Here is a 15,422-nt window from a genome sequence, read left to right on the forward strand (position 1 = left end):
GTCATCCTGGAAGTTCCCCCTCTGGAGAGAAAGAAAGGTTTCTACTCCCCATTATTTCTGGTTCCCAAACCAGACGGGTCTTTCCGGACCATAATAAACTTACGGAAATTAAACACTTACGTAAAGAACAAACGATTCAAAATGGAATCAATAAAGTCGACAATAAAAAACCTGTTTCCGAACTGTTTTATGATAGTTCTAGATCTCAGCGACGCGTATTATCACGTCCCCATCCACAAGAATTCTCAAAAATTCCTCAGACTGGCAGTGGTCATGAAAGGGCAGATAAGGGAATACCAATACAGAGCTCTTCCCTTTGGCATATCAATCGCACCTCGCATCTTCACCAAATTGGTAGCAGAGATGATGGCACATCTAAGAGAAGAGGACATTTTAATCGTTCCATATTTGGACGACTTTTTGATTGTAAGCAGCTCGGCCCAACTCTGCAGTCAGCATTGCCAAAGAGTGATAGACATTTTGAAAAAACTAGGCTGGTTGGTGAACCTTCAAAAATCAAAACTGGAACCAACCAGGGTTCAGGAATTTTTGGGTCTTACTTTGGACTCAAGTTCCCAAGAATGTCGCCTCCCAGTGCAGAAAAGACAAAAGATATTACATCTAGTGTCGGAAGCTTGTTCAAAACCATCCATGTCTCTCAGGAAGGCGATGTCGTTACTGGGGTCCCTCTCTGCTTGCCTTCCAGCAGTTCAGTGGGCACAACTCCACACGAGACCCCTCCAGTGGGACATTTTAAAAAACCAGAGTTTGCTAAGAGGTCGATTAGAGGGTCGCATGACTCTAAGTTCGCCTGTTATTCATTCCCTAACCTGGTGGTTAAATCCCACCAATCTATCAAAAGGGATTCCATGGGTGATAGAGAACCCTCAGATAGTAACAACAGACGCAAGTCCCACAGGGTGGGGGGCTCACCTGAACAACAAAGTCGCTCAGGGGGTATGGTCGAGTCAGGAACTCGAGACTTCCTCAAACCAAAAAGAGCTGAGAGCGGTAAATTATGCACTACGTTTTTTCCTAAGAGAATTACAGGGGCATCACGTCCGAATTTTTTCGGACAACAAAGTAGTTGTAGCTTACTTGAACCACCAGGGGGGTACCAGGTCTCAAACATTAATGGAAACTACCTCCGAAATTCTCAGCCTAGTACAGAACAGTTTTCTATCCATATCAGCCCTACATATAAAAGGGGTGGAGAACCAGGAAGCGGACTTTCTAAGTCGTACCCAACTAAAACAAGGGGAATGGTCCTTGAATCAGGGAATCTTCAAAAAAATCACAGACTTGTGGGGCGTCCCTGTAATAGACCTCTTTGCGAACATGCACAACAAGAAGGTGAAAACCTTTTGCTCCTTAGATCCCAGAGGGAATCCTCAGGCAGTAGATGCATTTACGATTCCCTGGACACAAACTCTTGCATACGCATTTCCTCCCATCATCCTCATTCCAGCAGTTCTGCGGAAAATCAGGCAGGACAAATCCAGACTTATCCTAATAGCCCCCTTTTGGCCCAAAAGGGCCTGGTTCTCCTGGCTGAGGATGCTATCGATCACAGATCCCTGGGTCCTTCCGGATCTTCCGGACCTTCTGTCTCAGGGACCGGTGTTCCACCCCCAGTCTGAGAGTCTCCACTTAACAGCGTGGAATTTGAGAGGTCACTATTGAGGGATAGAGGTTTTTCTAACAAACTAGTTTCTACACTAATGAAAAGTAGAAAACCAGTGACCACAAAAATATATGGTAAAACTTGGCAAAAATGTTTATCCTCCTCCGGGGTCAGGTTACAAGACGGGGTTCCAGTGACTGAAATACTAGAATTTCTACAAAAGGGGTTAGACCTGGGCCTTTCAATAAGTACCTTAAAAGTACAAATATCAGCTCTGGGAGCACTGTACTGCGAAAACATAGCAGCAAACCCTTGGGTGATGCGGTTTATCAGAGCAGCCGCAAGGTCTAAACCTGTAACAGTAAAAATATTACCAACTTGGGACTTGAACCTGGTCTTGTCAGCCCTGACAGAACCCCCGTTTGAACCTATAGAGTCAATACCTCTTAGGATTCTATCACTCAAAACTGCCCTCCTGATAGCCCTGACATCGGCCCGCAGAATAAGTGATCTCCAAGCCCTGTCCGCAAACCCTCCCTTTACACAAATCCTGGATGATAAGGTTGTACTAAAAACAGACCCTGCCTATCTACCCAAAGTAGCATCAATTTTTCATAGGTCCCAGGAAATAATCCTTCCTTCCTTCTGTCCAGACCCTAAAAATAGGAAAGAAGAAAAATTCCACACACTAGATGTGAGAAGGTGTCTAATCCAATATATTAAATCCACCCAACAGTGTAGGAAGGAAGGGTCTCTTTTTATCTGTTTCCAGGGGCCTAGGAAAGGACTCAAAGCTTCTAAGGGCACTATTGCTCGATGGGTGACAGACGCAATAGCCTTGGCCTACTCATCCACCGGGAACGCCGTTCCACAGGGACTGAAGGCCCACTCTACAAGGGCTATGGCGACCTCCTGGGCCGAAAGGTCAGAGGTACCATTAGATCAAATCTGTAAGGCGGCCACCTGGTCATCACCTTCAACCTTTTTCAGACACTATCGCCTAGACCTAGCCTCCTCGTCTGACCTAACCTTCGGAAGAAGGGTTCTGCAGGCTGTGGTCCCTCCCTAACCAATATATCTCTGCAATTCTCTCTGGTGTGCTGTCATGGGCGACTGAGAAAGTCATAGTTACTCACCGATAACGGTGTTTCTCAGAGCCCATGACAGCACCTACTTATTCCCCCCCTCATCACGTGTGCGGTGAGCACATTATTTTGTGTGAAGTGCCTTTTCATATAGACACGGTGTTTACCTGTTAAGCAATATGATAAAATTGTACATTTTTTGTTGTTGTAACTAACCTGGAGGACCTCCGATGCTCTGTAAACAAAACTGATGCAGGGGAGAGGTACCGCCCTTTTATCCTGTAGGTTTCCTGTCCCTGAAGGGCGGATCCCCTCTCTCTGGTGTGCTGTCATGGGCTCTGAGAAACACCGTTATCGGTGAGTAACTATGACTTTTTAATGCAATCTTAAGGGTATGTGCACACGTCAGGATTTCTTGCAGAAATTTCCTGAAGAAAACCGGAAATTTTCTGCAAGAAATCCGCATTTTTTTTTTTTGCGTTTTTTTCGCCTTTTTTTTTAGCATTTTGCAAGCGAAATTAGCTTGCAGACTGCTAAAGTTTTCCAAGCGATCTGTAGCATCGCTTGGAAAACTGACTGACAGGTTGGTCACACTTGTCAAACATAGTGTTTGACAAGTGTGACCAACTTTTTACTATAGATGCTGCTTATGCAGCATCAATAGTAAAAAGATATGTTAAAAATAATAAAAAAAATTAAAAAATGGTTATACTCACCCTCTGATGGCCCCCGATCTCCTCAGCGGCCGTCCGTTCCTATAGATGGTGTGTGCAGGACCTTCGATGACGTCACGGTCACGTGACCGCGACATCATCGCAGGTCCTTCACCACACCATCTATAGGAACGTAAGCATGCACCGCTGAGAGGCGGGAAGACTCCGAGGGCCATCGAAGGTGAGTATATGACTATTTTTTATTTTAATTATTATTTTTTTTTTACCAATTATATGGTGCCCAGTCTGTAGAGGAGAGTCTCCTCTCCTCCACCCTGGGTACCAACCGCACATGATCTGCTTACTTCCCGCATGGTGGGCACAGCCCCGTGCAGGAAGTAAGCAGATCCATGCACTCCTAGGTGTGCGGAATCCCCGCAATTCCGCAAATTTAATGAACATGTTGTTTTTTTTTCCGCGATGCGATTTTTTTGCGGAAAAAAATGCAACATTTGCACAAGAAATGCGGAATACACTTAAAATAATGGGAGGCATATGTAAGCGTTTTTTTTTCGCGTTTTTATAGCGAAAAAAACATGAAAAATACTCAACGTGTGCACATGGCCTTAAAGCCAATAGGCGATTAACCCCTTTGTGACGGGCTAATTTTATTAAAAATCTGACCAGTGTCACTTTGTGTTAATAACTCTGGAATGCTTCAACAAATCCCAGTGATTTTTGAGTTTTTTTTATTTTTCCTCTGGACATTATAGTTTGTGAATAGTAAATTTAGATCTATATGTTTTGTTTATTTACAAAAAAAATCAGAATTTTGACAAAAAAGTTAATCTTTGAAAGTTTGAAAATAGCTAATTTTGTATCTCTTTAATCCAGAAAGTCATACCATATAAAAACATTAATAAATAACCTTTCCCATATGCTTTACATCAACACCATTTGTAAAGTGTTATTTTATTTTGTTAGCCTTTTAGAAGGTTTAAAAATGCAGCAGTAATTTTTTCATTTTTTTTTTTTTTTTTTTTTCAGTAAATTTAAATTTATTTTTTCTAGGGACCTATCCAGGTTTGAAGTGCCTGTGGGGGTCCTATATATTGGAAAATCTCCAAAAGTGATATTTTAAAAACAGCACCCCTCAACATATTGAAAACTGCTGTCAGGTAGTTTATTTACCCTTCAGGTGGTTTCCAGCAATTAATGCAAAGTGGCATGACAGGAATGGAAAAAGTGTGTTTTTACCACCTAAATGTCGCTAACTTTTGAACAGGCCACTATAGCCGGCAGACTCTGAGGACGCTATTGGGCCATGAACTTACATGGCAAACATCAGGACCACACAGTTATGATCTCAGGGTGTCGATGGGGATGTAGTCACTATTGACAGCAGCATCTAAGGGGTTAAATGGATATGGACGGTGCAAACACTGATCGTGGCTAATGCTGCAAGTTGTCAGCTATAGTGTACAGCCGACAGCTGCTGGACTGTCAACGGTACAGGAATGCTATTCTCTTATATCGCAGGTCAGTAAAAAGACGTATTGGTGGTTATTAAGGGGTTAAATTCCCATTCTGCATTCACACATCTATGTAAGGCCGCATTCATATGTCCTTGTTATATGTACGTCTTGTATTCCTTTAGTTTACGGATACCTAACGTACCTATAACTTATGGTCCAATTTAAATGTCCATTTTGATCACTGACTGTGTGTCCATGCTAAACACATGGAGACATGTCCGGTCTTATTTTCTGGTAGCACGAAAATAAAAAGACGAATACAAGTCTATGGGCCTGTGAAAAAAAACATGCATAATCAATGGAGCAGGTAGGCTGCGGAATATGTTGGCGCTATTGAAATAAATTATTATTAGGCTGTCTAAACTTTTCACTCTTAGCAATGGATTAATTAAAAACAGATGTGACATTGATGAAACCTGGAAGTACTGAGTCTGTCTTCCTAGTTTTGACTCCCCATAGATTTTAATCACCATCATTTTCCTGGACACATGGATCTATTTCTAAAACTGATGTGAGTGTGGATCAATGAAACAATGAGTCCGTGTACAGTCAGGGAAAAAAAAAGATGTGCCACGTGGGTGTGTGAATGCAACCTAAAAACTTACCATATATACTTGTGTATAAGCCGACCCGAGTATAAGCCGAGGCACCTAATCTTGCTTAGAAGAACTGGTTAAACGTATTGACTCGAGTATAAGCCAGGTTTGCATTGTCCCCTAATCCATATTCTGGTATGCATGGATCCTTATCCCCATCCTTGTTTGCATGACTCCTTATTCCCATCCTTGCTTGCATGGTTCCTCATCCCCATCCTTTGTATGTATGGCCCCCATAAAAAAAACAAAAAAAACATCCTACTTGCCTTCCCTGTACGCCCTTGCAGCATCTCGCTCTGGTGCCAGTAGCTGCCGCCGAGCGATCACGTGTCCCCACTCATTAAGGTAATGAATATTCACCTCTCTGCACGCCTATGGGAGTGGAGAGAGGTGAATATTCAATATCTTAATGAGCGGGCACCCGCTGTTTTGAAGCCGGCAACTGCTGCTGACACTGCGCACACTATGAGAGAAATTAATGTTCACTTCTTTTTATGAAGGATCTTATAAGCTTGTGGGGTGGTTTAGTATGTGCTGCGTGACGGGCCATGGTCCTTTTTAGTTGCAAGTCCCATAATTCCCATTGGATAGGACTGTAAATACACATTCATAAGATAATCAGCACAAAATTCTCAACATCCGCTATTTTTCAAGTACTCCTTCGTAATTGCCCACCTTGTCTGCTGTTTTGCTTCATCATTTGTAGTAATTTATTATTCATGGTCCTTAGAAAAACTTCAGTAATCCCTTGTAAACCTTGCCCTTGTTACTAGTGTGTATATATAAATATATAAATAAATATATATATATATAGCGCATCGTGATTACTCGCTAGTCCCGCCCCCTGCACAGTAGCTCCGCCCCCACACATTACCCTACACAATCCCGCCCCTCCACCACATTACCACACGCAATCCCGCCCCCCCACCACCACATCACCACACACAATCCCGCCCCCCACCACATTACCACACATAATCCTTGCCCCCCACCACACTACCACACACAATCCCGCCCCCCCACCACATTACCACACATAATCCTGCCCCCCACCACGTTACCACATATAATCCCGCCCCCCACCACGTTACCACACATAATCCCACCCCCCACCACATTACCACACATAATCCCGCCCCCACCACATTACCACACATAATCCCACCCCCCACCACATTACCACACACAATCCCGCCCCCCACCACATGACCACACATAATCCCGCCCCCCACCACATTACCACGCATAATCCCGCCCCCCACCACATTACCACGCATAATCCCGCCCCCTCACCACATTACCACACATAATCCCGCAACCCCACCACATTACCACACGCAATCCCGCCCCCCCACCACATTACCACACAAAATCCCGCCCCCCCACCACACATAATACTACTCCCACTACACATAATCCCGCCCTCACCGCATTACCCACATAATCCCGCCCCCACCGCATCACCACACATAATCCCGCCCCCACCACATTACCACACAATCCCGCCCCCCATCACATTACCACACATAATCCCGCCCCCCACCACATTACCACGCATAATCCCGCCCCCCCACCACATTACCACGCATAATTCCGCCCCCCCACCACAATACCACACATAATCCCGCCCCCCACCACATTACCACGCATAATCCGGCCCCCCCACCACATTACCACACATAATCCCGCAACCCCACCACATTACCACACATAATCCCGCCCCCACCACATTACCACACATAATCCCGCCCCCACACATTACCACACGAGGCTCCGTCACCACACATTACCACACGAGGCTCCGTCCCCACACATTACCTCACGAGGCTCCGTCCCCCCACATTACCTCACGAGGCTCCGTCCCCCCACATTACCACACGAGGCTCCGTCCTCACACATTACAATACGAGGCTCTGTCCTCACACATTACCACACGAGGCTCTGTCCCCACACATTACCACACGAGGCTCTGTCCCCACACATTACCACACGAGGCTCTGTCCCCACACATTACCACACAAATCCAGTTTGCTTTTGATTTTACACTGTGAATAAAATGTATTAGTATTATTCTGATTTTTAATTATTATTATTATTAACTTCATTTTAAGTTAGTTTACCACCTGCGTAAGTGCTATTGAATGTTGTCATTATTTTCTTTAGTTTAATCACTAGCAGCGTAATTAGATAGCAATGAGCATGCCGAGCGTTAGCTGGCTGGAAACAGCTAGTATTTCATATTGGCGTTATAAATTTATCATACAATGTTGGTGAATTGGGTGACTAGGCATAGACCTGGTGTCTCATGATAAATGGGCATAACATAAAATAATCAAACATATGGTACATTATGCAATTAAGAATTGCTGAACCGATTTATTTTTTTTTAATAAACATATTTTCTTTATTTGTTCAGGAAGTAAAGTAATTGAACATGGCCTTTTGTTCAAAGAACTTTTACAGACCCCAAATTTCCGTATTACTGTAGTGGACGATGCTGATACTGTGGAACTGTGTGGTGCCTTAAAGGTAATGTCTACAGAGACAAAGTGTTATTCTATGTTTGTAGTCATTTACTCAGTAAAAAATGTTGGTCTTTCAAGTGTAATGGGCACAATATTATGAAAACTGTTGGATCAAAATAGCGCAATAGGGTTTTATCAGAGACTAGCTGAAGAGCCCGGCGTTGCCTGGGCATAGTAAATATCTGTGGTTAGTGAGCCCGACGTTGCCTGGGCATAGTAAATATCTGTGGTTGGTTATAGCACCTCACTTCTCTTATTTTCCCATCATGCCTCTCATTTTCCCCCTCACATCTCTCATTTTGTCCCTCACACCTCTCATTTTACCCCTCACTCCTCTCATTCCCCCCTAACACTTGTCATTTCGACCTCACATCTGTCATTTTCTGATCACTCCACTATTTTCTCGCACTCCTCTCATTTTGCACTCACACCTTTTCATTTTCACCTCACACCTCTCATTTTCCCCTCAGTTTATACATGTTTGTCATCTCCCTTATATATAGTATATACCTGTGTGTCATCTCGTGTATATAGTATATACCTGTATGTCATCTCTTCTGTATATACTATATACCTGCTGTATGTCATCTCCTCCTCTATATACCTATATACCTATGTGTCTTCTCCTCTTTTATATAGTATATACCTGTATGTCATCTCCTCCTGTATATAGTATATACGTGTGTCATCTGCTCCTGTATATAGTATATACCTGTGTCATCGCCTCCTGTATATAGTATGTACCTGTATGTCATCTCCTGTATATAGTATATACCTGTGTCATCTCCTTCTGTACATAGTATATACCTGTGTCATCTCCTGTATATACGTGTCATCTGCTCCTGTATATAGTATATACCAGTGTCATCTCCTCCTGTATATAGTATATATCTGTGTGTCATTTCCCCTGTATATAGTATGTACCTGTGTAATCTCCCCTGTATATAGTATATACCTGTGTCATCTCCCTTGTATATAGTATATACCTGTGTCATCTCCTCCTGTATATAGTATATACCTGTGTCATCTCCCCTGTATGTCATCTCCTCCTGTATATAGTATATACGTGTGTCATCTCCCCTGTATATAGTATGTACCTGTATGTCATCTCCCTTGTATATAGTATATACGTGTTATCCCCCTGTATATAGTATGTACCTGTATGTCATCTCCCCTGTATATAGTATATACCTGTGTCATCTCCCCTGTATATGTCGTCATCTCCTGTATATAGTATATACCTGTGTGTCATCTCCTCCTGTATATATATGTGTGTGTGTCGTCATCTCCTGTATATAGTATATACCTGTGTCATCTCTCCTGTATATAGTATATATGTGTGTGTGTCATCTCCTCCTGTATATAGTATATATCTGTGTCATCTCCCCTGTATATAGTATATATCTGTATGTCATCTCCTCCTGTATTAGACCGCGTTACACGTTGTTTGGTCAGTATTTTTACTTCAGTATTTGTAAGCTAAATTGGCAGCCTGATGAATCCCGAGCTAACAGGAAGCCCTCCCCCCTAGCAGCATATATTAGCTCACACATACACATAACAGACAGTTCCTATATGGTACATTTGTTGCTCTTGTAGTTTGTCTGCTTATTAATCAGATTTTTATTTTTGAAGGATAATACCAGACTTGTGTGTGTGTTTTAGGGCGAGTTTCATGTGTCAAGTTGTGTGTTGAGTTGCATGTGGCTACGTGCGACTTTTGTGAGATGAGTTTTGTGTGGCGACTTTGTTGCGTGTAGCAACTTTTTGTGTGTCGAGTTGCATGTGACAGGTTAGTGTAGCAAGTTGTATGCAGCAAGTTTTGCGCATGGCGAGTTTTGAGCGGCGACTTTTGTGTTTCGACTTTTATGTGGCGAGGTTGGTGTATGTGTGGTGAAATGTGTGCTGAGGGTGATATGTGTTCAAGCACGTGGTAGTGTGTGGCGCATTTTGTGTGTGTTCATATCCCCGTGTGTGGTGAGTATCCCATGTCAGGGCCCCACCTTAGCAACTGTACAGTATATACTCTTTGGCGCCATCACTCTCACTCTTTAAGTCCCTCTTGTTCACATCTGGCAGCTGTCAATTTGCCTCCAACACTTTTCCTTTCACTTTTTCCCCATTATGTAGATAGGGGCAAAATTGTTTGGTGAATTGGAACGCTTGGTGTTAAAATTTTGCCTCACAACATAGCCTATGACGCTCTCGGGGTCCAGACGTGTGACTGTGCAAAATTTTGTGGCTGTAGCTGCGACGGTGCAGATGCCAATCCCGGACACACACACACACACACACACACACACACACACACACACACACACACACACACACACACACACACACACACACACACACACACACACACACACACACATTCAGCTTTATATATTCGATTAAGCAGTCAATGCTAGGTAAAAGCATTCACCAGACGTAGCTTAAGACAAGCATTGGCAAGATTCGCTGCTGCAGATCTACGGATCCACGAGGTACCGGCCGTTGAGAATACAATGTAGGAGATCGTAGTCAAATTCTGTGCTGCTGAATCATGTAGTCCAAAGGTATTATTAAAAAGTGGTCTTTATTCAATGCGTTTCTGAGTTTCAAAGAACTTTCCTGATGAAGGATAATCATAATAAACATTTATCGGCAGAAACTAGACCCGGTTTACATCAGCAGAGCTGCTGAGTAGTGATGAGCGAGTATACTTGTTGCTCGAGATTTCCTGAGCATGCTCGGGGGTCTCTGAGTATTTGTAAGTGCTCAGAGATTTAGTTTTTGTTGACGCAGCTGCATCATTTACAGCTGCTAGCCAGCATAAGTACATGTGGGGGTTGCCTGGTTGCTAGGGAATCCCCACATGTAATCAAGCTGGCTAACAGATGTAAATCATTCAGCTGCAGCGATGAAAACTAAATCTCCGAGCACTTACAAATACTTGGAGGACACCCGAGCTTGCTCGGGAAATCTCGAGTAACGAGTATGCTCGCTCATCACTACTGCTGAGTGATGGCGTCTTATCAGGCACACATGACTACTGTAGCAAATTGGCAACGGAGAGACTATGCTGGGGCTTTTGAGTAACGGCCCCATTTATTTTGTACATCTACAAGCCTTTGGATAACTAAGTTTATCCCAAACAACCAACTTTTGTGTGATTTGAGAAATACTTTGGTTAGATAAACTGAAGCGTTTCTAGTGATGAGCGAGTGTGCTCGTTACTCGAGTTTTCTGAGCATGCTCTGGTGTTGTCCGAGTATCTTGGGATCTTGGGCGTGCTCATAGATTATATTTGAGTCCCCGCAGCTGCATGATTTGCGGCTGCTAGACAGCCTGAATACATGTGGGGATTCCCTAACAAGCAGACAATCCCTGCATGTGTTCAGGTTGTCTAAAAGCTGAAAATCATGCAGCTGCGGGAACTCTGACATAATCTATGAGCACGCCCCAAATATTCTGAGAACACCTGAGCATGCTCTGAAAACTCGAGTAACGAGCACACTCGCTCATCACTAGTTTCTAGTAAATATTGTACGGCGTAAATCCATTAGCCATACCTTTTTTAGAAAAGGAAATCTTGGGCATTAGCTCTCCGCAGAACATGGCTCCTGGCGGAGAGATGCTGGGACTCCTGTCTGTAGTACATGGTTCAGATCTAGTTTGTTTTCCATCTAGAAATCTCTGTGCCCTGGCCGGACCCTGTCTGCTTGTGTTGATTTCCTGCAATGAGACGTGACTCATCCACATCATTATGTCCATACTCCCTCAGTGTCTTGCCAGTGAAAGTGTTAGGACAGGTTCAAATTAGATCTATTTTTATTTTTGACTAAAGTTCATGAACCTGTTCCAGTGTACCATTTTTTTTTTTGTATGCTATGCATCTATCTGATCGTTCTGCTAGCCGACTGCCTAATTTGTTTAATTGCCTTCAACATTGCAGTTTACATGTTCATATAGTCTGCGTTATAAATATGAGCAACTTTGTGCACAAAGCAATGTATTCACAGAGCCTAAGGCCATGTTCACACGCTGCGGGTTCCTCTGCGGGTTAATCCCGCAGCGGAATTGAAAATCTGCAGGGCAAAACCGCTGTGGTTATCCCTGCAGATTTATCGCGGTTTGTTCCGCGGTTTCCGCTGCGGGATTACTGCTGTACTATTGATGCTGCATATGCAGCAATATGCAGCATCAATAGTAATGTAAAAAATAATAAAAATTGGCTATACTCACCCTCTGACGTCGCGATCTCCCCGGCGCTGCAAGCGGCTGTGCCGACAAGGACCTTCGTGACGTCACGGTCATGTGACCGCGGCGTCATCACGGTCATGTGACCGCGACGTCACCACAGGTCCTGTTCGGCACAGCAACTGAGACCGGACGGCCGCGGGCAGCGCTGAGAGGTGAGTATAGCTTCATTTTTTATTTTAATTCTTTTTTTTACACTATTTTATGGTTCCCAGGGCCTGGAGGAGAGTCTCCTCTCCTCCACCCCGGGTACCACCCGCACATTATCCGCTTACTTCCCGCAACGTGGGCACAGCCCCATGCGGGAAGTAAGCGGTTCAATGCATTCCTATGGGTGCAGAATCGCAGCGATTCTGCACAAAGAAGTGACATGCTGCGGGTTGTAAACCGCTGCGTTTCTGCGCGGTTTTTCCCGCAGCATGTGCACTGCGGTTTGCGGTTTCCATAGGGTTTACATGTTAATGTAAACGCTATGGAAACTGCTGCGGACCCGCAGCATCAAAATCGCGGCGGTTCCGCGGTAAAAACCGCAGCGTGTGAACATGGCCTAAGGCTGGCCACGCACATTAGATGGCTGTTTTCTGAACGATACTTTCCCCATACACAGGAGTGCACTTTCAGCCGAGCGCTCCTGTGAGAAAGCTGACGGTTTGACATGCTGCCCAGCAACTTTTTTCCGGGTGAGCAATGTGATCAGCAGTTCTATATGAGACGTGTGATCAACATCTCTCTCCACCATCAGTCGGATGGTGCCCCATACACATTACACAATCGCTAAACCCATCAACAGTGCAGGAATTTAGATTGTGAGCCCCATCGGAGATAGCGGTGATGTGTGCAAACTGTAAAGCGCTGCAGAATATGTTAGCTCTATATAAAAATATAGATTATTATTAACAGTGCTATCAGTAGGAATAGAGGAGTAATCCATCTCTAGCTGAAATTTATCTACTGGAGAGCAAATGGCAGCATCAAAAAAGCACTAAAAGCTTAACCTTACTGTCATGTACAAACTTCTCAGCACATGACCTGGTTTGTGACTTCAATTCACTCAACACCTGTTAGGCTATAGTTAATCGCACCCCAACAGGGTCCACACACCGCAGCTACACAACACTCTGCCATCACTCATCAATCACACAGGTTGATGAGTCCCCAAAATGTTACTGCCTGACAATCAAAATAAAGTCCACACACTCTCTAAAATGCTGTGCGTGCGTGTTTAATGGAGGAAAATGGGTTAATTTTAATTTTTTTCTTTTTTTTTTCTTTACTGTATTAGTCATCTTAGGTGACTTAAACCTGTGATTTGTCTGATCGCTTGTACGACAAACAGCAATACTGCATTCACTTGTGGTAGGTTGTGCTCACACATTGCAGTTTTGCTGCGTTTTTAATGCAAATTAAAATCTGCTTTTTACTGTACCAGCAAAAGAGATGAGATTTTGGAAATCTCATGCACATTCTTGTTTTTTTTTTTTTTTTTTCCTGACTGAATTGGAAAACTACTACTTTTTTTAAACTGCAACATGTCAATTCTAGTGTTTTTGCAGTTTTGTTTGCCCACAGAAAGCAATGAGAGCATGCAAAAAAAGCATCGTCAACATTACCTTCAGTTTTTGCAGTATTTTTAGTGAAAAAAAAGCATGTTCAGCAGTATGTGAAACCTACTGCCGGCGCTGACACGTTCAGTGCAGGGAAGCTCTCGGCAGCAGCGCGTGCATTAGCAGCGCTCCTGCCGAAAGCAGTTTTAACCCTGTGGACGCCGGCGAGGGACGTGACAGACATCAGAATGTGAGTATGTACTGTTTTTTTTTTTTTTTACTTTTACAATGGTAACCAGGGTAAATATCGGGTTACTAAGCGCGGCCCTGCACTTAGTAACCCGATGTTTACCCTGGTTACCCGGGTGCTGCATGGGGACTTTGGCATCGTTGAAGACAGTTTCAACGATGCCGAAGTCGTTCCCCTGATCGTTGGTCGCTGGAGAGAGCTGTCTGTGTGACAGCTCCCCAGCGACCACACAACGACTTACCAACGATCACGGCCAGGTCGTATCGCTGGTCGTGATCGTTGGTAAGTCGTTTAGTGTAACGGTACCTTTAGGCCATGTGCACGCGTTCAGTATTTTTCGCGTCTTTTTCGCGTTTTTTCGCTATAAAAACGTGATAAAAACGCGAAAAAAACACTTACATATGCCTCCTATTATTTACAGTGTATTCCGCATTTCTTGTGCAAATGTTGCATTTTTTTCCGCGAAAAAATCGCATCCCGGAAAAAAAAGCAACATGTTCATTAAATTTGCGGAATTGCGGGGATTCCGCACAACTAGGAATGCATTGATTTGCTTACTTTCCGCATGTGGCTGTGCCCACCATGCGGGAAGTAAGCAGATCATGTGCCTTTGGTACACAGGGTGGAGGAGAGGAGACTCTCCTCCACGGACTGGGCACCATATAATTGGTAAAAAAAAAAGAATTAAAATAAAAAAGTCATATACTCACCCTCTGATGGCCCCGGAGTCTTCCCGCCTCTCATCGGTGCACGCTGCCGCTTCCGATCCTATAGATGGTGTGTGTGAAGGACCTGCGATGACGTCGCGGTCTTGTGATTGGTCGCGTGACCGCGACGTCATCGAAAGTCCTGCACACACACACACCATCTATAGGAATGGACGCCGCTGAGGAGATCGGCTGTCTGCAGGAGAGTATAACCATTTTTTTAAATTTTTTTTATTATTTTTAAACATTCTATCTTTTACTATTGATGCTGCATAGGCAGCATCTATAGTAAAAAGTTGGTCACACTTGTCAAACACTATGTTTGACAAGTGTGACCAACCTGTCAGTCAGTTTTCCAAGCGATGCTATAGATCGCTTGGAAAACTTTAGCATTCTGCAAGCTAATTTCGCTTGCAAAATGCTAAAAAAAAAAACGCGAAAAAAACGGGAAAAAAACGCAAAAAAAAAAACGGATTTCTTGCAGAAAATTTCCGGTTTTCTTCAGGAAATTTCTGCAAGAAATCCTGACGTGTGCACATACCCATACCCCCTCCTCCCCGCACCTCACAATGGGACAGCAGATGTGTTGAAAAACAGCATCCGCTGCCCCCGTTGTGCGACGCTTTCACTGCTTGCGTCGGTACGTCGCAACGACGCAATT

At 43.9% G+C, this 15,422-nt stretch overlaps 1 protein-coding gene across 1 annotated transcript in view; it reads left to right on the plus strand.

Moving 5' to 3' along the window:
* The window catches only part of GPD1L (glycerol-3-phosphate dehydrogenase 1 like), a 67,479-nt gene that overhangs the window by 33,368 nt on the left and 18,689 nt on the right, over positions 1-15,422 (plus strand). Inside the window, exon 5 of the mRNA XM_077268969.1 lies at positions 7,910-8,022. Within this exon, the coding sequence (XP_077125084.1) occupies positions 7,910-8,022 (113 nt within the window). The remainder of the gene's footprint in view (positions 1-7,909; positions 8,023-15,422) is intronic.

This window comes from Ranitomeya variabilis, chromosome 6 (assembly GCF_051348905.1).
Source record: "Ranitomeya variabilis isolate aRanVar5 chromosome 6, aRanVar5.hap1, whole genome shotgun sequence".
Classification (NCBI taxonomy): Eukaryota; Metazoa; Chordata; class Amphibia; order Anura; family Dendrobatidae; genus Ranitomeya; species Ranitomeya variabilis.